The 25577-nt window shown below is 52.3% G+C and overlaps 10 protein-coding genes across 10 annotated transcripts; 7 read left to right on the forward strand and 3 right to left on the reverse strand.

The window, feature by feature from the left end:
- Positions 1-64: 64 nt before the first annotated feature.
- On the forward strand, positions 65-2923 carry J4E83_008536 (uncharacterized protein; the record flags this gene model as incomplete). The annotated part of the gene is made up of 4 exons (XM_049335432.1): positions 65-348; positions 400-1653; positions 1718-1936; positions 1984-2923. 4 exons carry the CDS (start codon positions 65-67, stop codon positions 2921-2923), a joined length of 2697 nt encoding a protein of 898 aa, XP_049185439.1.
- Positions 2924-3668: 745 nt separating this feature from the next.
- On the forward strand, positions 3669-5268 carry J4E83_008537 (uncharacterized protein; the record flags this gene model as incomplete). Its single annotated transcript, XM_049335433.1, has 3 exons — positions 3669-3815; positions 3865-5077; positions 5126-5268. The coding sequence occupies 3 exons, from the start codon at positions 3669-3671 to the stop codon at positions 5266-5268; spliced, it is 1503 nt and encodes a 500-aa protein (XP_049185440.1).
- Positions 5269-6110: 842 nt separating this feature from the next.
- On the reverse strand, positions 6111-7025 carry J4E83_008538 (uncharacterized protein; the record flags this gene model as incomplete). Its single annotated transcript, XM_049335434.1, has 1 exon — positions 6111-7025. One exon carries the CDS (start codon positions 7023-7025, stop codon positions 6111-6113), a length of 915 nt encoding a protein of 304 aa, XP_049185441.1.
- Positions 7026-7600: 575 nt separating this feature from the next.
- On the reverse strand, positions 7601-8842 carry J4E83_008539 (uncharacterized protein; the record flags this gene model as incomplete). The annotated part of the gene is made up of 3 exons (XM_049335435.1): positions 7601-8233; positions 8297-8581; positions 8633-8842. The coding sequence occupies 3 exons, from the start codon at positions 8840-8842 to the stop codon at positions 7601-7603; spliced, it is 1128 nt and encodes a 375-aa protein (XP_049185442.1).
- A 442-nt stretch (positions 8843-9284) lies between these two features.
- On the reverse strand, positions 9285-10939 carry J4E83_008540 (uncharacterized protein; the record flags this gene model as incomplete). The annotated part of the gene is made up of 3 exons (XM_049335436.1): positions 9285-9621; positions 9668-9915; positions 9965-10939. 3 exons carry the CDS (start codon positions 10937-10939, stop codon positions 9285-9287), a joined length of 1560 nt encoding a protein of 519 aa, XP_049185443.1.
- A 1378-nt stretch (positions 10940-12317) lies between these two features.
- Positions 12318-13550, forward strand: J4E83_008541 (uncharacterized protein; the record flags this gene model as incomplete). Its single annotated transcript, XM_049335437.1, has 1 exon — positions 12318-13550. One exon carries the CDS (start codon positions 12318-12320, stop codon positions 13548-13550), a length of 1233 nt encoding a protein of 410 aa, XP_049185444.1.
- Positions 13551-14768: 1218 nt separating this feature from the next.
- Positions 14769-15571, forward strand: J4E83_008542 (uncharacterized protein; the record flags this gene model as incomplete). Its single annotated transcript, XM_049335438.1, has 2 exons — positions 14769-14777; positions 14834-15571. 2 exons carry the CDS (start codon positions 14769-14771, stop codon positions 15569-15571), a joined length of 747 nt encoding a protein of 248 aa, XP_049185445.1.
- Positions 15572-17024: 1453 nt separating this feature from the next.
- On the forward strand, positions 17025-18689 carry J4E83_008543 (uncharacterized protein; the record flags this gene model as incomplete). Its single annotated transcript, XM_049335439.1, has 6 exons — positions 17025-17156; positions 17206-17331; positions 17385-17454; positions 17504-17942; positions 17992-18485; positions 18538-18689. The coding sequence occupies 6 exons, from the start codon at positions 17025-17027 to the stop codon at positions 18687-18689; spliced, it is 1413 nt and encodes a 470-aa protein (XP_049185446.1).
- Positions 18690-19513: 824 nt separating this feature from the next.
- Positions 19514-21091, forward strand: J4E83_008544 (uncharacterized protein; the record flags this gene model as incomplete). Its single annotated transcript, XM_049335440.1, has 1 exon — positions 19514-21091. One exon carries the CDS (start codon positions 19514-19516, stop codon positions 21089-21091), a length of 1578 nt encoding a protein of 525 aa, XP_049185447.1.
- A 3056-nt stretch (positions 21092-24147) lies between these two features.
- Positions 24148-25457, forward strand: J4E83_008545 (uncharacterized protein; the record flags this gene model as incomplete). The annotated part of the gene is made up of 4 exons (XM_049335441.1): positions 24148-24193; positions 24243-24447; positions 24587-24811; positions 24872-25457. The coding sequence occupies 4 exons, from the start codon at positions 24148-24150 to the stop codon at positions 25455-25457; spliced, it is 1062 nt and encodes a 353-aa protein (XP_049185448.1).
- Positions 25458-25577: the final 120 nt, after the last annotated feature.

Genomic DNA, 25577 nt, shown 5'->3' on the forward strand with positions numbered 1-25577 from the left:
GAATGGCTCCGTGAATGCTTCATCGCCCGCGAAAGACCACGGCCATCGACACACGCGCTCTGATATGAACGGCAACGGGCATCTACACGGCGCTGTGCGCTCGCCGTATGCCGAGTACAACAGCCCTGCTCATGAGCATGAGCACGGGCATGAGAGGTCGGGCTCCAACGATTCCACCTACACGCTGAAGCCGTTCTCGAATGGGAGACCGAAAGGGCGGGCGCGGGGTGAATCGGATCTGGGTCGCTCACCCGCAAGGAAGACACCTGCCGTTGAGAAGTATGGCTTCTCACCGGTATCACCCATACAGGAGTCTCCCGTGCATGTGCCGCCTCCTCCTGTTTCTTCGTAAGTACCGCCTGCGACGATCAAGAGAACCACAACTAATACACCGTCTAGATCATGGCTAGAACTCCCCGAAGCCCTTACCGCGCTCATAATACCTCTCCCGTATCTTTTCGCCGCATTAGCATACCCCAGCGGCGTCAGACCGTCTTCCGAGCCACCATCGAGTTTATCAGAAGCCGTAGCAGAGAATGCACCCGAACTCGAATACGCGACCGCAACAAGTGGCTTCCCATTACTACATGCACTCGCTCTCTCGTCTGGGACACTGCTGCTGGTCGGTGTAATAGCCAAAGTCAACTCCAGTCTACAGCCACTCGACAGGCGGAAGGAGGAGAAGGGCACTTTCGATATCAGCAATGCGCCGAAACGCGTGGCTAGCAACATACTCGGCGTCCTGCTGCCCTTCTACGCATCTCTACACATAGGAGGAGCGAAGACAGCCTTAGCTATGTTGGTAGCAGTCGCTGCAGGCATTGGTGCCCTAGACCAGAAACCAGGGAAACACACACCTTGGGACGATATTCGACGAACATTGAGGACCAGGAAGGTGACCTGCGGGGCTCTTCTCATGAGCATGTCGGCTGACATATTCACCTCTGGCAACGTCACAGGCAGCTTGGTCGGCTATTTGGCCCTTCTAGTATCGCTGCTCCTGGTCCCTCCGCCTCTTCCCACAGCAGGCTGGTCATTGATGACCGGACCAAAGAGTCAGGACTCATACATGACTCAAAAGCCATCTCGCGCATCGCTGCCCAAGCCCTCTTCACTATTAGTGAACAGTACTGAGAATCAGCTACTCACCATTGCTTCAGGTCTTGTACTCACTGTCACAACTATTTTGTATTCACTTGTTTCTTCTGCCACGCCTTCTTTGTCGCATCACACCCTGGGCTTCTCAACTTTATCGGTTGCATCCACTACGGCGCTCGTTTTCCTGTCACTTCCCGCATCATTACGGAGTCAAAAGCAGGTTGGATTGAGATTGAGCGGCATTCTCATCTTCGCCCTGAGCTTCTTGGAACACCGGGCTCTTAGTCATTTCAACATCGCGTTCCCTTGGGTTTGCGCTATGCTAATCGCGGCGGTCGCCGTTGACACCCGGTCGTCTGTACCCCACTCTCACGATCATGGACATGTGGGACACAAGCATTCGCATGGTCATGACCACGGCCATAATCAAGATCATCATCTTCATGGAAACCATTCTAGGATCTCGGCATTCCTCATCGCGCGCGCGACTCCAGGCTCGATTGTGCATAGCGTGCTGATCGAGCGGGATTCGCGACGCATTGCGTACTTTGGCGTGTATGTCCACTTCTTTCTACTCCGCAGATTTTATACTCTAAATTGGCTTAACTAACTTTAACAGACTTAACCTTTCCTTCATGATGGTTCAGTTCTTCTACGGCTTCGTCAGTGGATCCTTGGGGCTGCTCACGGATAGTATCCACATGCTCTTCGACTGCGCCGGTCTCGCCGTGGGACTTGCAGCAGCAGTGATGAGCAAGTGGCGCCCCAATGCCCGCTTCCCATACGGCTATGGCAAGGTCGATACGTTGTCTGGCTTTGCAAATGGCGTCTTCCTTCTGTAAGTCACCCTAATGCATGCTACATGTATGTGCTAATCGAAAGCAGGTTGGTTAGCTTAGAGATCATCTTCGATGCCTTTGAACGCCTCTGGGAAGGTCACGAACTCCAGCGTCTTAATGAGCTTTTGATCGTCAGCATTCTCGGTTTCATCGTTAATATCGTGGGCCTTGTAGCGTTTGGCCATGCGCACCACGGCCATGGACACGATCATGATCACGGACACGAGGGGCATGACCACGGACATGGACATTCCCACGACAACGAAAATATGCAGGGAATCTTTCTGCACATCCTTGCCGACGCGCTTGGCTCTGTTGCAGTCATCATATCTACTCTTCTTACAAAGTACTATGGTTGGTCTGGGTGGGATCCGATAGCGTCTTGCATCATCGCGATCCTGATCTTCTTGTCAGCGATCCCGCTTGTCAAGTCGAGTGGCGCAAGACTCATGCTGAGTATGCCCAACGACCTCGAGTATAGCATTAGGAATACCTTAGGCGAACTGGGCACATTGAGAGGCGTTGTCGGATACGCTGTACCAAAGTTTTGGCTCGAAGACGAAGGTGCTGCGCACGCGGAAGCACACGCAAAGGAGGACCATGATTGTGGAGGCGGCCATAAGCACGATGACCATCCGCACGATCATCATGAACATGATCACTCCCATTCACACAATCACGGCCACTCTCACTCGCATTCCCACGACCACGCACACTCTCATGACCACGGCCATGATCACGGGCATGCGCATTCACACTCGCATGATCATCACGACCACGACCACGATCATAGCCACGCACCCAAGCAACGTCGCATTCTCGGCGTGATTCACATCATTGCCAACCGCATGGCGGACCCAGAAGACGTGCGTGAGCGCTCGCACCAGTTCCTGAAGGACCGGGGTATGGATGTAGTAATACATGTCGAGAAAGAAGGCGAGGGACGGTGCTGGTGTGGAGGTGGAAGTGAATACAAGGTCAACTGAGCATCCGTTGAGGGGCTACAGTTTCTTTTTCGACAGTTTTGCTAATGCACGCATGGTATGGTAGCAGGTAGGGAGGATGTACAGTAGGAGAGTTGGATAAAGCTTGTATATCAGGATATAGACACCATGATATTTAGATCATTAACGCGTTTCTGTGTCGATGGAATACTCATGGAACTGGTAGAACGCAATTCTTTGGTACTTCTCCGTCGAGTTACGAACTACATCATAATCTCGGCGGGGAAGAACCAAAGAATCGCCTTTTACCAGTTCCATGAGTATTCCATCGATGCAGGCGTAGATCCCATGCAGAATTTCGTTCGACCTCCTGTGACACACAAATTTCTTCCAGTGCAATACACAGTTTACATGTAGGAGGCTAGAACTATCTTGTTTATATTGTCTCGGTTCGAAACAGTCAATGTCGGGCTTGGGTTCAGGTCTTGAGGAGCCGCTTAGTCACGCAAGTGCTCTCCATATGCATATGGCCGCCCACGCCAGACGACGACTGAAGCCCTGGCGCAAAAGTGGCCGACCTGTCCTGCAATGTCGAAGCACCATCCACATGTTGGAGTCGTTGGAGTCAGTCGACCGACGGCCGCGATGCCGGCCTTGTTTCCGAATTGATATTGGGGCGCGGTATACCCGATTCGGCAGCTTCCCCTCACTCAATTGCCTTGCCCGCGGTTGGCCGAGCCATAAGACGGCATCTCCACCGATACTGGGCATCGCAGATATCTGAACAATGTCGCGGATTGATGGAGCCGAAGTAGCAAAGCACAGCAGCAAGAGGGACTGCTGGATAGTGCTGGATTCAAAAGCGTATAACGTGACAAACTTCCTGGCGGACCACCCAGGTGGCGCACCGATCATCTTGAAGAACGCCGGGTCGGTGAGTACAATGACGCGGCTCAAGGATCAAGAGCTGATGTTGAAAACAGGATGCGACAGAAGAGTTCAAGAAATACCACCCGTTGAGTTATCTGGAGGACTATCTGCCTAAAGATGCGTTCCTCGGCCCCGTCGATCCCAACACGTTTGGCCAGCTTCGCCAGATCAAGAGCGAAGAGTCGACGAAGCCATCTGAGACCGATCCGAACTCCAAGGAAATCCCACATGTGAGCCTTTGTGTCTCCACGACCGACTTTGAGGCAGTGGCAAAGGCTGTCATGCCTCACAAGTCCTACGTGTACGCTTCCGGCTCCGCAAATACTGGTGCATCGATCAGAGGCAATCTCGACGACTGGGGACGCGTCAACTTCCGTCCGCGTGTAATGCGCAATGTCGGCGATGTTGATACGCGCCGCAAGATATTCGGACATAGCTCGCCATACCCATTCTACATCTCGCCCATGGGAACGATGGGCGCCATCCACGAAGCTGCCGAGCCAGAGATGATCCGAGGAGCAGTGCGCAAGGGCATCCACAAGGTCGTCAGTACTGCAAGTTCGAAGAGCAGCGAGCAGATCATGCAGAGCTACAAAGATGAGCAACAGAGGCTTGGAAACAACAGCACAACGCAGATGTTTTACCAATACTACATGCCTGTCGACCGCAACAAGGCTATTGAACTTATGCGCATCGTCAAGCGCTGCGGCTACAATGGTCTGTGGATAACAGTCGACACGCCTATTCTCGGGAAGCGAACAGCGGATCGCTATCTCCAGGCTGAGGAGGCGCTAGCAGTCGGTCTTGCAGAGGAGAGTACTGCGGAATGGGAGACTGGCGGCGACAACGCTTTTGCACCCGCTATGGGCGGACGGCCAGTTCAGGGTCAGCTGAGCCCACACACGACCTGGGAAGATCTCGAGTGGATTCGCAAGGAGTGGGACGGGCCGATCGTTTTGAAGGGTGTGCAATGTGCGGAGGACGCGAAGCTTGCGATGGAGTATGGTTGCGATGGCATTCTGCTTAGTAACCATGGTGGCAGGCAATTGCATACAGCACCCAGTGCGCTCATGACGCTGCTGGAGATTCGAACGTACTGTCCAGAAGTGCTGGGAAAACTAGAGGTCTTCCTCGATGGCGGTTTGAGAGACGGAAACGATGTGCTAAAAGCGTTGTGTCTGGGCGCCACAGCAGTGGGCGTAGGAAGACCCTTTCTATATGCGCTTGGAGCATATGGGTCGAAAGGCGTCGAGAGATGTGTTGACAGTAAGTTTGATCGTGTTTTAACCAGGGTAGTATACTGACATGCAACAGTTCTTGCGGATGAGCTGCAGACGGGTATGCGGTTGTTGGGCATAACATCACTAGATCAGTGCAGGCCTGAGATGGTTAATGCGACACGTCTGCTAAACGAAATGTGGCGGCCAGAGCAGCTGAGTCTGAAGAGCAAGCTGTAAAGGTAAGGTGTGTTGGTTACGTGGGTCATTCATTGTTCCAAGTTTCAAGTTTTGCGAGCGAATGAAATGGAATTTGGATTGAACGCAGCGTGCATTACCATTCCAATCAATTCAAAGACTACACTTGCATGATTAATAGATTGTAGTCTGCCTTTCAATGTTGTTACCGATGTCGCCGGCCCCGCCGCCCGCTGATGCAAAGTTTTCTTACCCCTCACACCCCACCCCACCATTTTGATCAATTGGGTTATACAATTACAATTTCACGATTTTTCCATCAAAAGCAGTTATCCTGATGGGACAGATGGCCGTAAGTCTTAGCCAGCATCCTCCGCAGCATAGCAAATACTAATAATCCACTTAGGAGCTGGTTATGGCGCCAGGTTAAGGTTTCTTAACGTTAAGTCTTAAGATGTAAAAATCGAAAGGCATCCTGGTCACGAAAGTGGCGTGGGTTCGAGTCCCACTCTGTTCAGCATTCGTCTGGCATTGTCAGATACTCCAGGATACATTTTTTTTTGGTGTTTTGGGCGCCCCTGAGCGTTGGTCACTAAGCCCATGCTCTGACACCCCCCCACCTACTCTCTTTCCATATATATGGAGGGAGGCTTTGCTTTTTGTACTCTGATATTGATTAGGATGCTATTGAAACTTTGTGTTTGATTGCATATCGTGCATGTATATGTTGCGCTGTCATAGAGCTTGCGCAGTCACTTCGCGTCTTGTCACGTTGGGAAGAACTCGAACTAGCACGCAAATCGCAGCATAGAAGGCTTCTTAAAAACAGCATAGCTTGTATAGTCGGGCATGCTATTGTATCGCAACTCAAATGTTGGTATATCTCACTTTTTCGCAACAGCGACAAGCGCGACACAGGGAAAACCCTCCACCTCAACCACACCCGCACCTTTCTGCCCATTCAAAGGCCTCTGGACCTTTACCGCTGCCTTCTTTCCAGCAAGGTTCAACTGCTTCGCGAACTCCTTGTTCTCTTCATCGGTCCACTTTGGTCCCATGTTCTTCCACATACCGAGCATGTAGCCGCAAGTCTCCTCCGCAGTCTTCGATGCATAATATACTGTCTTCTCGTGCATCTCAACATCTTTGAATCCTGCGCCTTCCATGATCTTCTTCATATGCGAAGCATCGAACCACTCATCCGCGACAGGCCAGCGGAATAGAGGGTCGTCTGGCTTGACGGCTTTCTGCGCTTCGTGTACCACAGCCATATGGCCTGTAGACTTCCAGGTAGTGACAACAGCCGTCCCTCCTGGCTTGAGAGTGCGATAGATCTCCGCCGCACCCTTTTCTCCGTCAGAGAAGAACATGATGCCCATGTTGGTGATGGAGTGCGTGAACCTCTCGTCGGGGAATGTCAGATTGACTCCGTCCATCACGTCAAAGGATAAAGTTGCCGCGGAAGTGGAAGCTGGAAGGGCGCGGCGTGCTAGATCGACCATCGGTTTTGCATTATCGACACAGGCTGCCTTGAGTGGAGTGTCTGGATATCTGTACAAAAGCTCTTGCGCAGCTATACCATTTCCGCATGCATTATCTAGCACGACGGAGTTCGAATCGACCGCAGGCAACATGTCGATGAGATGCATGGCAACTTCGCGGGTGCAGCCACCGGTTGCGGCCTCATAGGTTGATGCAAGCATCTCGAACATCTCGCTGGAGTTCATGTTGGGTTGGCTCATGATGATGAAGTCTTCACTGTTGTAATTCAAGTGATACAATGCATTAGATACCAGCATGCTGCCAGGTCAGCAAGGTGCTTATATACGGCTTACGGCGGACGAACAGACCAAGAACGAAGGATTGTGGCTGGTGCGGGGGTAGACGAGATTGCGCGTAACGAGAAGTAAGCCTGAAATTCCTCATGTTTCTTATTTGACCGAATTGATACAAGACGCTCCGTTGGAGTTCGTTAAAAAGTGTCTGCGCTTCCTTTGGACTCGGGTTCAGAGACTTTCACATGCACCCTGGGGCCTAAATGAAGTCGCCGACTGCAACTTGAGTTATTGCGCGCTTCTTAGGCAACATAGACTAGAGACGGGCGTAGTACGCCCCATCGTTGCTCTAGCTGTATTAAGCAGACACCAGGGTGACGATGAGTCGTTTAACGCTAAACTGGCTTACCCGTCTATCCACGGAAAGTCACCGCATTTACTTTGCTATTGTACCTCCCACAGTACAAAGCGAGTACTTCAAGAAGAAAGCGATAACTGGGCACTTTTCAAGGTGAAGAAGTACTTGAAGTCTGTACTGTCAGTCTTAGGATGATGCGGACTAAACCAAGACTTTCCAGGGCGTATGCTTACAGCTAATGTCAGATCTTTGCATCATCTTTGAACCTAATCAATCCATCCTGGAAGGTCGTCGCAATATGTACGCCACTCTTATAGTCCCACATACGGCTATTATGTAGCGCTCTACCTCCCGTAGCTCGAGTAAGCCACGCTTCTTGCACAAACCATTTTCGTCCGTCCTTATCACCGCCCTTGTGTCCCTCCAGGTTACAGAGTGGCAGCGGACCATCTTCCCACAATGTCGCGTCGGCGTTCGGGTGGTCGATCCGCGGTTCACTAGGCATGATCAGGTCCTTGATACCGACATGGAAGATGACGCTGTGGGATAGTGATGCCATGCGTTTGTAACCCCGAGGCCGGTCGAGATGGTTTGGCACAATGAATAGCGAGTTACGATCCGATGCGTACAAGTGTGCACAGGCGTGCGTGTTGGCCTCTCGTGTCAACGTGAGCTTCTGGTCGGATTCCGAGGGCGGTGGATATGGTGCGGTTGGTAATGGAAGTGCACCGCGCAGCGTGTAAAACGTCAGCTGTTTACGATCGAGCGGATGACGGCTTTGATTGTACTTCGACATGTCAGCCTTGCGAATGTGCAAGCCGGCGATGGGGTTAAAGTGATCGGGATGAGCTGGAAGGTAAGTTTCCCGGAAATGCTGCAGAGGTAGGAGTACGAAGTCAGTACATGTCTCACATCCACTTCGTACAGGCAGAATTACCTCGGAATCATTGCTTGGGGCAGCCGCATGCTCCATTGGCTCATCTTCTTTGCCTTCTAGTGCGTCGCGATACACCTCTTTCAGGTCAACAGACTCTTGCATGTCGAATGGTGAGCTTTCTTCCCGTTTGAAGGAGCAGGTACAGGTGAACATATCTCCGTCGGCTGCAACCTGGCTTACGGTCACGTTTCGTGTGCAATAATTGTAACCGTCTCGAATCTTTCGGACGCGATAGGTGTAGTGTTCATTGGGCTTTCCACCTAGTACGAACCACCCGGTAATGTTCTAGCATTTTGTTAAGTTTTAGTTGGAGCAGAACGTGTCGCTACAGCTTACATGTATGAGAAATCCTTCTGCGACAGTCTGGGCAGCAGCCCATGCGGCTTGCGCAAACACGTGGCCGCCGTACGTCCCATTCTCACCACCAGTCGGGGAGTAGGCTTTGACGATGGAGCGGAATGTCCAGTTGTCAATGCGTTCGAGTGCGATTACCTTTTCGAACGGCAGCACCTGCTTATCAGAGGTAAAGTAGGGACGTACGACCATGGCAGCGACTACAACGTCTGAATTGACGTAGGAGTACGCTGATGCTTGATAGAGGCCATCATCGTATTGGGCGGGTGTTGCGATGTGCAGCCGGTACAGATGTGGCTGGCGCTAACGAGTTACCTCGGAACGGGCGGGGTTCGGATGAATGACGGCGCAAGTTGTTAACCTCCGTCACTAGGGGTGGCTACAGTTCATGTCACATGTTACAAAAAAACGTGTGAGCAAAAGTATGCATTGTCTTACATGCTACCTACTTGCTAAAATACAATAGTGTGTATGCAGCAATTTGAAAACGTCACAAAGTCTGACCACCCCTGGTGCCGTTCGTGCAACAAGATATATGCGGTTTGCGAGAGACGCGATGCAATTTGAACGTCATGAAATGTCATGATGAGCATGCATGCGTGCGTATTGACATGTCGAACAGATTGCTTCCGCCTCATCTTCCATCACTCTTCTTCAGAACCCATAGCCGGATGAAGTAAAATACAAGACCGCAGAGCCATATTCCTACAAGGATCGCTGCTTGAACGGGCGCGAATACTGCGCCTCTGATTACGACGAAACCGCTGATTATAGCGAACAGTATAGGGATGAGAATGAACGGTTTCACAGGCCGGGGTAGATCAGGCTCGCGGAATCGTAATATAATTGCGCCGAGAACCGTGAGGAAGAAGAAAGCATACTCGGCAAGGCCATTGAGAGTCAGTAAGATGCGCATGTTGCCGAGTAGAATGTATACTGCCGAGAGGACAGTGTTGAGTATGAGGGCGTTGCTAGCAATTATTAGCAGAGGATGACCGGACATGACGGCCTACATACATTGGTGACTCTCCATCATCCATAGCCGTGTCGGCTGCCTCGCTCGAATCGGCGCGTTTAGTCACCTTCAGACTACCGACGCGACCGACTGTGCCGAGAATTTGCGGGAACCAATTGTTGTTAGATGCTGCGACGGTCATCCTACCAGCCACGAAGGAGTTTCCAAGGGCGGAGCCTGCAATGACAAGACATATGAGCGCGGTAGCGAAGTAAGCTACTCCCTTGCCAAGGAAGTGGGTAACAGCCGTCTAAGACATATCAGTATAAAGGCGTTATACATGACTCTGAAGGACTTACCACAGCAGCAGCATCTGTTGTCGACACTACCTTCCAAGGGAGAAGAACGTAGTAGACAGCGTTGGCGGCGACATAGCATAGTATGATTGTGGGTATAGCGGTATTGATGGAAAGTGGTAGTTGGCGACTGGGTTGACGCAATTCTGCCGCGACGTAATTCGCCTTGTCCCAGCCGGAATACGCCCACAAAGCTCCGTACAACGCTGTACTGTAAAAGCCGAGTGACTCCCACGTAGTCACTTTCGTCCATTCGAATTTCGACCCATCCGGCAGTATCGTGTCTCTTGGAGAGAACCAATTGCTTTGATGCCAATCGCGACCTCCAAGGTCCTTACTCTTTCCGATAAAGACAAAGACGACCACTAAACCAGATACGATAAGGAGAAAAATGGTAAGCAGCTTTATGGCGACGAAGAAACTAGACAGCCGAGTACTTGTCTTGGTGCTAATGGAGTTCAACGTCGTTACAAATACTAAGACAAGTAGAGACAATAGCTTATGGGTGAGAGGCGGATCTGGTTCGTTCACGCCCAAACTGGAGTAAATGGACTCCACAAATACTATGCTGAGGATAGCAAGGGTAGCAGGCATGGTGGCCACTACCCAAGACCAAGCAGCCATGTATCCAAAGACGTCGCCATAGATGTAGGTGAGATAAGGCTGGATTCCGCCTTCTCCGGGGAATGCGGTACCCAGTTCAGCCATTGTCAAGGCACCTGTCCATGCTAAAACTCCACCAACTAGCCATACGAGGAGTCCAGCACCAGGTGACGGAACGTTCGCATCGATAGGCCCAGGCGATGAAAACACTCCCGAGCCAATGACGATGCTTATCAGCAGCGCGAACCCATCCAGCGCACCAAGATTGCGAGCAAAGGTGTTTCGCGTCGCCGTAACGTCATCGTGTTCTTCGTCCGGGGCATACGAGGTCGTGGATTCTTGGCGGAGTAGAGGCGCAGTCTCTGAGGGTGTCATTGTCGCGTTCTCGAGTTTCAGAGGGTTGATGAGTTAATCGTCGCTTTTGCCGAGGTTGTCACGCGTCACACGCGTCAACGTGATGTGTGTAGGACGCGTCCGGTCCTTCTTGGGCCGCAGGAGTCGCAATTCTCTATTGTCTGGTGCTGTCTGAGCTAGAGCAACTAATACCCAATGCTGTGGTTGTGTGAAAGCAAAAGGTGGCTGGCTAAGCCGCGCGACACTATCGCGTCAGGATGAACCGAACTTACGTCATCCCTTTTCCCCACCAACCGCCGCGGCATCGAAATCTGTGACTTCACATTGCGGTCTTTGCAGGATCAGAATCCCACAGTTTTTCAGAGGCTCCACTTCATCCGTTCTTCTCTGTATCGTTATGCATAACGTCATACGACATATTCACGGCCTGGCAGCTTTCGTTTTCCCGATTCTGGAGCTCGAGACTGTCCAGCCAAGGTTCTCGCCCAGGCCCGTATTACGCGTGTTGAGTGCATCTGAAAACCAATTATTGCGTGATTGAAAAGCCAAGCAAATATGTACACTTTGCAAGCATATTTGTAGGTGTAGCTCGATGTGAGCCCTTCTCGACATGTATAGCGCCGGCGGCATCAGCGAAGGAGCTCAGAGTCTTGACAAGACTAACGACCTGATCAGTTTTCACTACAGGCCATGGTTCACCGTTAATGTGTATTGCCTTCTCTTTCGCAGAGCATAATTCATAACGGAAAACATTGACGGCAGAATCAGATGAAGGAGTCCGATGTGTGTCTGTGCACGCCAACCTAGGGAAAAACTGAACAGCCTAGAGCCTACGTTGACGTTGGGTCACCTACTTTGCAAGGTTATAGGTTAATGTAGTCTACAGACATGTTCAGTTTGTTGTATAAGGTGTGCGGCCATGTCTGAGGGGTAGAAGCCCAGCTCATGAGCGACGATGAATGTCCCATGCATCGCGACGATACCGGCCTGCTTCCGTAGTGGCACAGGCAGCGACGAGACGACAGTCATGGTTAGCACATGGCGCAGTCGTAACATTTACAGAAACCTGTTCCCTAGCCCACGCTCACATGGGAAATCGTGGGGAGGTTAAGCTTAAATTCATAGTGCGATGACAGACCAATGACGCTGGGTGGGTTCGTCGGCTTTGTCGGCCCTTGCAGGCTTAGCGGGCTGTATAGGGCTTAGCGCTGCGCATCATCATGGCGACGTCATTCTTGGTGAGCATGCAGTTTGCTTGCAGCTGCTTAAAGCTCTGGATCCCTTGTCGAACTTTCCTCTATCACACACTGCTTTCTTGCAAGATACCCCAGGCCTTATCAATTGCATTCAGTCCTCTTTCTCAAATCCATTGACTACACAATCCCCTTCATACCTAATCATGTTCTCGAGACAAGCAACTCAGAATGCGCGCTTCGCAGCAAGGTGTGCTCGCCGCCCAGCTGCGCGGGTAGCCAACCCTCAGTTCCGCGCCCAAAAGCCCCGCTTCCAGTCCACCGAGTCAGCAACCTCCGGCAACGCGGGCGCCGGCTCACATGCCGCCATCGGTGCCGCTTCTGGTGCCCTTGCTGCAGTCACCGTCGGCTACATCTTCTACAGGCAATCGGGCGCCCGTGACGTTGTGGTGGCTTCCAAGACTGCCAAAGGCTACGTCAGCTCAGCTACACAGAAGATCAAGGAGCAGACACCTGAACCCAATGAGGCGCTGCAATGGCTACGCAACGCCGCGCAGAGCTACGCAGCCTTCATCCCCGGCGCCAAGGGCTACGTTGACTCTGCATTCGATGACCTCGACGCCATTCGCGCAAAGCACGGCAAGGAGGTCGACCAAATCGTCACCGAAGCATACGATGAAATGCGCCAGGTCCTCGGCAATGGCGACATGAGCCTTGTTACCGCACACAAGACCTGGGACGTCATCACCAAGCACATGAGCCGCATCGCAGATCTTGCTGGCGACGCGTCGCAGCAGATCATGGACAACCACCCTCAACTCAAGGAGAAGGTCGGCGGTAACATCGACAAGCTCAAGGAGTACGGCGACAAGTATGGTCCTGAAGCCAAGAAGGAGGTCGATAGAACATGGAAGCAGATCAGCGACGTCGTCAAGACCGGCGTGAGCGCATCCAACATCGAAAAGATCCGCAGCATCGTACAAGAAAAGGTTGACAAGCTTAAGAAGATGGGTGACGAGGCCTGGGACAAGGGTATGGAGCAGGCTAAGCCCTACCTTGACAAGAACCCTCAGGTCAAGAAGATTGTGGAGGAGAACGCAGATGCGCTCAAGGGCGGAAACGTACAAGAGCTGTACGAGCGCGTCAAGTCTGCTGTCGAGAAAGGCGACACAGGTGACCTCGAGTCATACGTCAAGAGCGCTGCCAACAAGGCTAAGGATGCTGGTTTCGGTGACTACGAACAATACCTCAAGCAGATTCCTGGAGGCGACCAGATAATGCCCAAGTTGAGCCAGCTCCAGGATGTTGCCCAGAAGCACGGCGATGAGGCTCAGAAGCTCTTCCGAGACACCGTCTCAGAGATTTCCAGCATCCTCCAGAAGAAGGGAGATGAGGCGTCAAAGTTGGCTGAGAAGGCGAAGGACGACTCGAAGAAATAAGGTTGTCGGAAGTATTCTCACCTGGGACCCTGAAGAGTGTTACGATTAGTCTACTTGTACAATAAGGCATCACTGGCGTTAAGCATGTTGAGCGAAAAGTATAACGAATTCTACATGATGACGTTTGATCCTCTCCTTCGTCTCATTCCATGTCGTGGTGATCTCACCTTGGGCTAACTACTCGAACCATGCTAGATCATCCGCACATATGTCATAAGGCAGCGAGTGTTGTTTACACGATCTTCTGGTCCTGATGAGTAACAATCTGGTCAAGGGTCTTGTGTAGAAGTTTGGCGAGCAGGTTCCATTAGAGAAAAGTGCATTTCGTATTTCATCATCGTAGTATGACGCGGTCGATAGATGATTTCACAAGTGAGTTCCTCTGACGACACGAGTTGTCTTGCGCAGCTCCATAAACACCACGTGAGACGTGGCATGCGTACCAGGAACCCGGTACGTACAATCGCCAGGCCCGCGCAAGAACTCACACCAGAACTTGCATCAAGCCCTGGAGTGATAGCATCTTGTTCAGATCGTCATCACATGCGCCACTCGATCACACCCAAGTGGTGAGGCTGCAGTAAGACATAGGCGGGGATGCAAGCCCATCACTGCCTATATGCAGGAACTACTTACTATGCACACCGCATACCGTCTTGGGTTCTGGAATCCTCTATGCGGGGTGAGGTGGTCAGCGCAATGGTAGGTTGGACAAGACGTGGGCTTGCGGCAACATGTCATTCAATGCAGTAGCTCGCAACCTAAAGTAAATCTTAGGCGGTGAGACGGGCGCGTAGAAAGTACAATACTCATGGTAAAAGATATGACAGAACACAAGGCGAAATGCGCATTGTTAGGTTGCCGACAAGGTTGTTGCCAAACGACCCCGCGATCCGCTAAGGAAGTAAAGTGGGTCCGAGGTGAAGGAAAGTGGTGAGAGAAGCTGCGACCGCGACGTTCGTCCGCCCAATAGACCGGGCACGCTCCACTCGGTCAGCCAATGACGTAAACGCGCCTCCGCTGCTGCACCGCCCTCCCCTGACACCTGGCAGGCGCTACTACTCTATTTACTCCTCTCTCTCTCTCAACAAAACCCCAGCCTCTACAACTTCTCACTCCAATTCTCCACTTCTCTCTACCAAACTCCTTTCTTGCACGTCGATCGACACCACTACCACTACTATCCACCCAACTACTACACACTACACAACCGCAACCATGGGCAAGGTACGCGTTCCTGTGCTAACATGTACCCCGCCAGTACCCCGCTAACACGTGCATAGGCGAAGTACATCATGCTCGACTGCGACAACACGCTCGTCCAGTCTGAGCGTTTCGCGTTCGAGGCCTGCGCCGACCTCACCAACCAGGTCCTCGAGAAGCACAACATCTCCGACCGCTACACAGCCGAGTCATTGCTCGAGGACTTTGTCGGCCACAACTTCCGCGGCATGCTCAATGGCCTGCAGAAGAAGCACAACTTCAAGATGGACGACGCCGAGATGGAGGACTTTGTCGCGCAAGAACTCGGAGCCGTGACCCTCAAGCTCAGCCAGAAGGCCGTCGAGTGCCCCGGTGTGACTGAGCAGCTCAACAAGCTCAAGGAGCAGGGCTACCCCATGTCCGTCGTCTCTACTTCCGCCAAGAGCCGTGTCGTCGCCTCCATCGAGAAGGCCGGCATCGCCCACTTCTTCCCTCCCGAGCACGTCTACTCCGCCGCCACCTCACTCGACCCCCCTTCATCCAAGCCCGACCCCAAGATCTACCTATACGCAGCTGAGCAGCTCGGTGTCAAGCCCTCCGAGGCCGTCACCGTCGAGGACAGCAAGAGCGGTGCCACTGCTGCCATGCGCGCGGGCATCCCTTGCATCGGCTACGTTGGCATCTACGGCATCGAGGAGGGCAAGGAGAAGATGGAACAGATGGCCAAGCTCCTCACCGAGGAGACCAAGTGCGCGGCCATCATGTACGACTGGAAGGAGTTCCCAGAGTGCCTGAAGAAGGTCGAGGCCAAGTTGTAAGTGCTTGGTCCGACACTTGGGAGCCGAGGAAGAGGAACATTTCACCCTGTCTCCCCGCCATTGCGGGTGAGCTTACGATCAGATTCACGACATCAATGACTACATAGATTCAGTAATGAAGATTTAGTGGACACAGTCCCATTCTCAACAGCTACCTGCTATCTGCCGCTTCCTCTGCTGTGTTGATTGTTTTGTTTGGTGACGCAATGGTGGGCCCCGCGCCGTTCAGTGGGCAGGCGTTCCAGGCTCGGGTGACGGCCCAACGCTGCCCCGCTCCTCCCCACTTGAGACCCATCGTGGACTGCAAACTCCATCGCGAAATATCCCGAACATCGAATATTTGCCTTTGCCATCCCAGATCTCTAGCGCTGCATTCGCGCGTGGTCAATCTCTGCTGCTCACGTGCATGCAAGTAAGCAAATTTGAACGGCCACCGTGGCACTGGCCAGAGCCCCAACACCAGCCCCAACACCCTACGGCCCGGCGCGCTCATCCATCAGCCCTATTATTAATGCTTGTCTGCTTATTGCTGACATTAACGAGCTTGTTGTATCGACATAAGTGAACAGCCTGCAGCTCTCACGCGAATTTTCCAGCCGAATCACGCGATGGAGCCGTCCCCGCCCGTAGCCGCTTGAGCCTCACATGCACCCCATTCAGTGTAAAACCACGAAAACTAAACACCCAGCCCCGCGAAGAATAATATTTCATACCAAAAAGCCAAGAAGGTTACATTGCCTTGGAGATATACAAACTTAAGGTTTGGGGGCAGCGTAGACTTCAAAGCACCTGTTTAACTTTGGCCTCTGATGGGGTGCATGCTCACATGCCTCGGTCAAACAGGCCGCCCGTCAACTCTCCCTGCGCCTGCGCTCTATGCGCAGCGCAACACCCAACAAGGCCCGTTGGCCGGTGTATCCACGAAACAATATGGTCACAACCCACTGAAAGCTGCATGGTATTCCCAATGTCTGGTCGAACGTTCAACAACAGCAGTTGTTATCTTTGTTCCAGGAACAGCAGTTATCTGTATCCCGGGATCTGCATCTTGGCATCTGGGCGCTGCCTTCTTCCGCTGTAGCCAAGACATGCTTAGTGAAGCCTCCTTCCTATCTCGTCGACAGCTCCTTACACGAAGCTTTTGCTTCATTTAAAGCCACCAATGTCATACCCTGTACGGCATTTGTCCTCATCTACACGTTGCTTATGATCTCTACCGGCTGCCAATCGCGGATCTGTACCACCAGGTGTAATGGATGGTTACATGGTTACACGGATAGTAGCATCCAAACGGGCAGGTATGGTGACTACCTGCCGGGTTTGCCATAGGTGCTGCAGTATGGGTGCTGGCATGTCGAGCACCTCCATGTCGTAGGGACGCATTTAAGACTGTGCGAAGGGCCCATGGTGGTTCTCCATCGGCATCTTGCGCATCGTTCAAGTCGCAGTCAACATGTACTTACGCACCGCCCTTCTTTCCCTGTCCGCCCTTGCGGCGGCAAAGGAAATGCCCAAAGATGAGTTTAAAGCCGCACAGCTTTACGACTCTGGTATCAGGCACGAGAACAATGTTGCCCTCAAGAAGGTCGCAACCCTATTCCACCATCTTCGAATTCTGTATTGACCCTCACTAGGAGTCATGGGCACGCCAGGAAGCTGCGGGCATGTACAACTCTGCTCAATACGCCGAGATCAAAGACAAGGTGGAGTGCATGAACGGTACCGCAATCGCCGGACAGGACATCTTCCGATGCCAAAATGTCAGCCCATGCACCGTCATTCACGATTTGCAGTGATTAATGTATCTGTCTAGATTGACTTGCTTCATTTCCTGTCCCACGCCGAGCTCGGCAGCACTCGCGGTGTCGGATCTTCTTCATGGGGTAAGAACTCACAGATCAAGTTGCTGAGATCGTCGCTAAACAACATTAGGCTGGACATCTGAAGATGGTCGCGAATTCGTTGCCATCGGACAACAGGATGGCGCTGCGTTCGCTGAAATCACTGCAGAGGGCAAGCTCTCGTACCTGGGTCGTCTACCCGCCTACTCTACGCCCAGCACCTGGCGCGAGATCCGTGGCCAGAACAATTTGATGATCATTGGTAGCGAGGCGGTCGGCCATGGCATCCAGATCTTCGACATGAAGAAGCTGATCGACATCGACCCTGCATCCCCTGTCACCTTCAGCAATGCCAATGACCTCGTTGGCCATTTCAAAGGCCTACCCAACGGCCGAACACATAACGTCGTCACAAACCCAGAGACAAACTTCATCTATGCTGTTGGCGCTCAACCAAGGACTGACAAGTGCAAGTCAGGCATTATCTTCATTGATATCACTGACCCTTCAAAGCCGACAAGCCCAGGCTGGTGAGTGAGACATGTTCTTGGGGGCGTGAGCGTCACTGACTCAGTATAGTGCATCAGAGGACGGATACGTACACGATGCGCAGTGTCTCATCTACCGCGGACCAGACGCAGAGTTCGAAGGCCATGAGATTTGTTACGGCTACAACGAGGATTCTCTTACGATCTACGACGTGACCGATAAGAAGGCCCCAGTCATCTTATCTAACACTTCTTACGAAGGCGCGGCATACACCCACCAGGGTAATGTCCTGGACCCCATGAACCAGCAGTTTCTTTTGCTGGACGACGAGTATGACGAATACGACAAAGTGGGTCCGGCGATTCCTGGTCACCCCATCACGTATATTTGGGACATCTCATCCCTCCGTGCGCCAAAGCAGACTGGACTGTACAAGAGCGGAGCAAAGGGTATCGACCACAACCAGTATGTCGCGAACGGTTTTGCTTACCAATCGAACTACGGCACCGGATTCCGCGTTCTGGATGTTCGCAGCATTCCTGACGACCCGACTGGTGCTGGCGTGAAGGAAGTCGGATTCTTCGGTATGCAAAACTATGATCATCCTTTCGATTCATCTATACTGACTTTTCGCAGACGTTTACCCGGAGGATGACGACATGCCCGGCGGCGGTACCGTCGACTTTGTTGGCACGTGGTCGAGCTATGCATTGTTCAAGAGTGGTCACATTCTCATCAACACCATGGAACGTGGAGTTTTCATTGTCAAGATGCAGGAGGGTTTCTAGAGATAAATGGGGCGGATCTTGTCAATCTGAGATTGCTCGCAGCAGGGAGAAGTTTAGAATTCATTGCAACTGTCGATCCCGGCTGTATCGTCGGTATCAGTGCCGCCTCGCATGCACGACGATTGGCCCAATAAAGAGTTTCGGCACAACACATTCCCCCTCTTGATCCCGGATTAGACTTGTTAAAAATCATGTCCAGACGCTGAGAGCCCTGTATCAACACTGCCTCGCACCCTCTAGCGGTCGCGGTGTCACCGTTGCTCGCTCTTTGGGCTCTATTCGTTTACCTCCGAACCGCAACTTACCGCCAAGCTACACGCCTCCGCGCAGGATCTAGTCGCAGATCCGTGATATCGCCTCTTCTCGTTTCCTTCTTTCTGATTGTGGCGTTGGCGCGCCAAGGGCTTGGCTCCATCTGCAGAGTCCGTTCCTTCCCAATCAAGTTGCGTCCGGCTTGGAACTAGAGGGCTCCGCCGAGCGACGCGGTTATTCTACCTTCCTCATGCAACACAGCATTGCGCAGCCAAGCAGACTTTCATCAATCGCGTCGCCTTCGCCCCCCAGCTCTACACCCGGCTACCCGTTTCCACGGACCCACAGCATGCCCTTACCTGCTAAATTGCGGTTCCTGAGCGACTATGAAGCACCGATGGATACAGCAGCTGCCTGTATTGGTTAGGTCTACAAGCACATGGTGGCCCATGAAGAGTTTCTGGACCAGCCATATGGATACGAGGTTTAGTATATAGAGCCAGTCTGTACCTGTGACATATCCCAAGGCAACCTCCTCTTCTCCTGCTCATCTGCCACTACTATTCATCAAGATGAGGTTCGTTCCCTTCGTTGCGCTTGCTGCGCCTGTCCTCGCACAGTATGATGCGAAGCCAAAGCCTTCCGCAAAGCCCGAGAAGCCTCAGAAGCCCCAGTTGCCTGGAAAGCCACACCCTCATGGGCCACCCAAGAAGCTTGTATCTCGCAAGGATCTGATCAAGGATATCAAGCTCGAGGACCTTCTCGCAGGCTCCCAACAGCTTCAGACTTTCGCCGACGAGGCTGGTGGCAACCGTGCTTTCGGTAGCACTGGTCACAACGCTACCACTGAATGGCTGTACCAAACGCTCAAGGCGACTGGATATTACGATGTGTACAAGCAGCCATTCGTCGAGCTCTTCACCGCCGCGACCACCAAGCTCACTGTTGCTGGAGAAGAGATTGAGGCCGCTTACATGACCTTTGGTCCCTCTGGAGATGTTACCGCCAACGTTGTCAAGGTTAACAACCTCGGATGCACTGTTGACGACTTCCCAGCCGGAGTTTCTGGCCAGATTGCCCTTATCTCTCGAGGCACATGTCCATTCGCTGACAAGGCCGCCAACGCCCAAACCGCCGGTGCGGTCGGTGCTATAATCTACAACACCGAGCCCAACACCCCTCTTTCTGGTACCCTCGGTGGTGATGGCGATTACGCTCCCGTTGTTGGCATTACCAAGGAGGCTGGTGAGGGCATTGTAGCCAAGCTCGGCAACGGCACAGTTGAGGGAACCCTCTTCATTGATGCCATCCGCGAGAACCGCACCAACTACAACGTCATCGCCGAGACCAAGGAAGGTGACCACGACAACGTGCTCATGCTCGGTGGTCACACCGACTCCGTCTTTGCCGGCCCCGGCATCAACGACGACGGGTCTGGTACCATTGGTACGCTCATGACCGGTCTTGCCCTTACCAAGTACAAGATCAAGAACGCCGTTCGTCTCGGATTCTGGGGTGCAGAGGAGTTCGGCAAGCTGGGCTCCTTCTACTACATGAAGACCATCAACGGTACCTTCGGTGGTAACGCAACCGAGGCCAACAAGATCCGCGCCTACCTCAACTTTGATATGATCGCATCGCCCAACTACGTCCTCGGTATCTACGACGGTGACGGCAGTGCGTTCAACTTCTCCGGCGCCGCTGGATCTGACACTATCGAGAAGGACTTTGAGGAGTTCTACGAGGAGCGTGGCCTTGCCCACGTACCTTCTCTCTTCACTCTCCGCTCCGATTACGCTGCTTTCCTCGAGAACGGTATTCCTTCCGGCGGTCTGTTCACCGGTGCTGAGGTCCTGAAGACTGAGGAGGAGGCACAACTTTTCGGCGGTGAGGCTGGTGCTCCGCTCGACGCCTGCTACCACCAGGCTTGCGATGACATCGACAATCTGGCCCTCGACGCTTACCTACTCAACACCCAGAGCATTGCCAACTCGGTTGCTAAGTACGCTCTGAGCTTCGAAGGTATTCCAAGGGCCAACATGACGCTCCGCAAGCGTGGCGCCGAGAGGAGCAGACTTATGTCGAGATTCGATGATGGTGGACATGCTCACCATGGCCAGACATGCGGTGCTGGAAAGCACACTATCTAAATGTTGTATTAGTATAGATTTGGGTGGATGGATGATGTTGTTGATGATACCATGATGATGCGATGATGTTGTAGAAGCAGAAAAGCCAATGTAATAAAACATTTCAAACAACACCATGTCCTCATGCTTTGCAATATGAATGCTTGAACTGCACAGTAGCACGATCAATCGATACCGATAAGCGCTCATGGTACCTCAAGTGTCGGCTTCGATGGTCAAGGCCCTTCATTCTGCGTTCAGCTCGACATCGAAAGTGTCACATCTCTTGAATTAGCATGTCCCGTACCTTTCTCCTATACCTGGTTAGAAGCAGAAATCGCTATCCAATCTCCACCTCTTCCTCTCCACAAACCTAGCACTGTCCTCAAACCCATATTCCGTCTGAACCAGTCCTCCACTCTGACACTTACGAAAACAACACATCCGCAGTTCGAACAAGCATACCAAGCATCTCGCGTATGCATCAAAGTCTCGCCAGAACAGAAGCAGAATAGAACGTAGGGCTTCGCGGGGCGGAGACACGAGGTAGAGCGGAAAGCGCACACCTTGATGGTGACGGAGTGGACGCTATGCCATTTTGCTGTTCCCAAGGCGCGGAATATCTTGAGTACCAGAGACTGGATGTACGGTACGCCATCTTGAGATGATTTGGAATGAGCAGGGCGGTGTGAGCTCAGGATCGTGATGTAGATGTTGGGCTGCGCGGTGAGAAGAGTAGTTCATAGGTGCCTACTTGGGCAGCTGTTCGGGCAGTGAAGAACATGCAGCTTAGCTTCTGGGCATCGCTAAATATGTTGATCGTGAACTCGGCGATGCAGTCGAACCCTCGTTGGCGTGTCATGCAGGCTAGACTATGGTGGCTTGCGCTCATGGTTACTCCTTGGTTTGGTTAACACAGGAATACGACAAGGCGTGCACTCCTACGTCACTAACAATGAAGTTAGGCACCTGCATCTGGCTGACTGAATTGTGTGGCTGTTAGAACAGAGTTAGTGGCGTAAAATAGTGTTGAGCCAGCGATGGGCATAGGGCTATTGTCTAGATAGAGTCGTGGCGGGGCGCGTTCCGTCTGGAGGAGGAACAACCTTGGAATCATCGGAGCGTTTGCTGCTCTGTCAAATTGCAAGTTGGTCTCGTCACGATTCGAATTGTTCCAAAATCCGTAGCCTATGACGATGCGACATTAATCAGTAATTGTTCGAGTTGTCACAATGGGTGCAAACCGGTCGGGGCTGTTGATCTCGAAACGCTGGGTCGCAATGATCGCCCGGGCCCGCGCACCTAACGCATGTCGCAAATCCCCCCGACCTCTTCGACGATCAGCGACAAGGCCTTTGACATGTACAATCCTGTCCCCGTCTCGTTAGAAACAGGATATCGACTCCGCACGTCGTGTTGCTCGTGACGGTGCGCATCTGAATTTTCGCTTGGAGGCACTTCCCCGGCCTTGCTCAAGTGGCAATCTCGTCTAGCCCACTCGGTGCACGTTTCATCCGCAGCCATGTTCCTTGCGACCGGAGCCTGCCAATCCTCCGACGTTCATCCAAAGTCGGCGACCCTGCTAGGAGGCGCCCAGGCGTCTTTGCCCAAGCTGACCGCGTCGAGGTCGAATGGGCCTGAATTAATACCCAGGTAGCCCAGGACAAGGCACGAGACACGCGTGCACGGCACGCAAGGCCATGGCAGACGGCGCGTCCGCACCGACACTAGTTTGGCGAACCGCCGTGTGTTGAACCGAACTTATGGAAGATGAGGAGACGATGAAATCCGGATCGTTGGGTCTGCATTGATCATGACAGATGCAGCTTCAGCGATGCAACGTAGGCCCACAATTGTATAGGAAGGCGGTACTCGAGGCTTCAATCGCATCACCTAGTGAAGCAGAAAGTGCGCTGGCCGTAGCAGCTGGCAGTATAAGGGCTAAACACCACCTACCCCTAGCAATGGTTCTCATGCGATGCGGTCTATTGCAAGTTTGCCTGAGTACATCAAAAGCGTCACCATGGAGCAAATCACATCACGCGGAAGAGTCGCCATACCTACCGGTAAGCCAACAGCTGCTAGCACCTCAACATCGTCGAGAGCGCGGCAAATCCCTTCGACGCCACTAAGAAACTTGACAGGCATCAGACCTAGACAGCTTGGAAACAGCACCAAGTTCGCGGCCGCGCGTGTCAGAGTAGCTCTCTAGATCTTGCACTCTTCACCGCCATACTTCACGTTGCGAGATAAGGACTAACAGTCCACAAACAACATACCTCAGTGAAGGTACTGCTCCCCGTGGTTCCCCAATTGTTCAAATGCGTGTATGCATTGCCTGGGGGATGCGCAATACTCGTGCATCACCCCGCAAAAGGGATGCCCTTCCCTGTCAAGCGAGCATTAGCGTTCCAGCAGGATAGATCCCGTTCCGTATGCAGGTCGGACCATTACGATCCAGCAGCACTGCTGTTACAGGATTAGTGGCACGATTCACGAAAGGATCGCTCGTTTGCCTTCCGAATATCCACCATAGCTTGACGCCCAACGAATGGGATCTGTCCTTCTCGAACACAGGGCTAATACGCCACTTTCTGTCGAACTCTATTTTGACTCGAGGGTCTGTCAAGTCTTCGCTTCATCTCCTGAAAACCCCCCCTAGCTGCCGTTATGGATCAGTCGGTCTGGACTGAAGATGTGAAGGGTCTTCGCTTGTGTCATAACGGCTCACTCTCGACCGGTCGCACATAGTATACAACACCACATTCGCTAACTTTGCGACGTTCGTTATCAGGCCACCATCGTTCCACACATCTTTTCCACGCTGGCTCAGCATGAGTAACGAATACCATGATGATCCTTCGTTCCAACCATGGGGCCCATTCATCTCAGATAGTTACAAAAATGAGCCCATCACGAAAGCAGACATCATCATAGCCTCCGTCGTGTGGGGACTGACATTACTCAATGTCATACTGGCCCTATGGCTCATTATCAAACAAACAAAAGGGTCGCGTTCGCCTCTCCGGAGCGTCTACGTCTGGATGATATGGCTGGAACTTATTGTCTCGTTCACAATGGGCCTTGAGAGCTTTTTACACTTGCTTAAGTACATAAAACCAAGTAGGTAGCGACGGTATGGAGCTCTTCGAAATCATGCTAACCACGACAGGCTTTGCCTTTTACTTCACCATCTTGTTCTGGTGGTGCATTCAGGTCCAGCTGCTTTTGCAGATCATCATAAACCGTATTCGTGTTATTGTGCCTGATCGGCGGCGGTCGAGATGGATCATGATTAGCACTGCGGTTTTCGTCACTGTTATCAACATCAGTGTCTTCAATGTCTGGATACCAGCACGGTTACAGATTAACAAGAAGTAAGTCACTTTCCTAATGGCGTACACCGATGGTTGTCGCAATGGGCTGAACGATTGGCTGGGTTCGCCTGGCTGGTTCGTGGTGGAACGACATTTGCGAGACCCAATCGCACCAAGCATTAGACTAACGATCTAACAGGTACCACCTCATCAACGAGTACTGGGACCGGATTGAAAAGGGTCTCTACCTCCTCGCCGACGCGGCGTTGAACTGGTACTTCCTAAAGACTGTGAAGGAGAACTTGATCAACAACGGCCTCACAAAGTACAATAAGCTCGTTCGTTTCAACCAGCAAATCGTGATGGTATCACTTCTCATGGACGTCATGATCATCGCCGCTATGTCGATACCGAATTCCTTTGTGTGAGTGTTACTCGTTAACAGAAGCCAACCCCTGACCTTAACTAACCCACCTTCTTCCAGATACATCCAATTCCATCCCCTCGCCTACCTAGTAAAACTCAACATCGAAATGACAATGGCCAACCTCATCAAGCGCATCGCAATCTCGACATCGCGCAAGACAGGCATGGCATCCATTGCCCACGAGTTCAAGTCCTCGTCCAACCAATCCACCACCGGCCACCGCACCACCGGCACAAACCCGCACAAAGCACGGGGTTCGATTCACGAGCTCGCCAGCTTTGCTTCCTACACCGTTGATACAAAAGCAAATGCCGAGCAAGACGGGCAGCGTGTCATTAGCTTCGCCCCAACGGGGAACCAAATCAAGGAGACGAGGGAGGTCATCGTGCATACCGAGCCGAACCCGTTTTACGAACGGAGAGGTTCGGAAGTGGAGATCACAGCAGGACATGGAAGGAGACAGTCCCATGGTGTTGTCATCGAGGAGAGGGGACTAGGCAGGCAAAAGAGTCTAGAGAGTATAACAGAGGGGAATGAGAGTATGAGGAGTGGGTCGGTGCCTAAGCGACTGATAGAGGATAGCGATGATGAGGCAGCGCTTGTGCAGCAAAAGACTTGGGGATGGCCGAGGCGGCCGAGTTGAACCTGCGAGCGCTGTTGAAATGTCCATCTCTTCTGTGTTTATTTAGCGTGGGTTTGGTAACATAGACATTGTTTCCGCACTTTAGATGTGCGATGGAACGATAATTATAGACTTTTTAGA

The sequence above is a fragment of the Alternaria metachromatica genome (genome assembly GCF_023757995.1).
Source record: "Alternaria metachromatica strain BMP 0045 chromosome Unknown scaffold_25, whole genome shotgun sequence".
In the NCBI taxonomy this organism is placed as follows: domain Eukaryota; kingdom Fungi; phylum Ascomycota; class Dothideomycetes; order Pleosporales; family Pleosporaceae; genus Alternaria; species Alternaria metachromatica.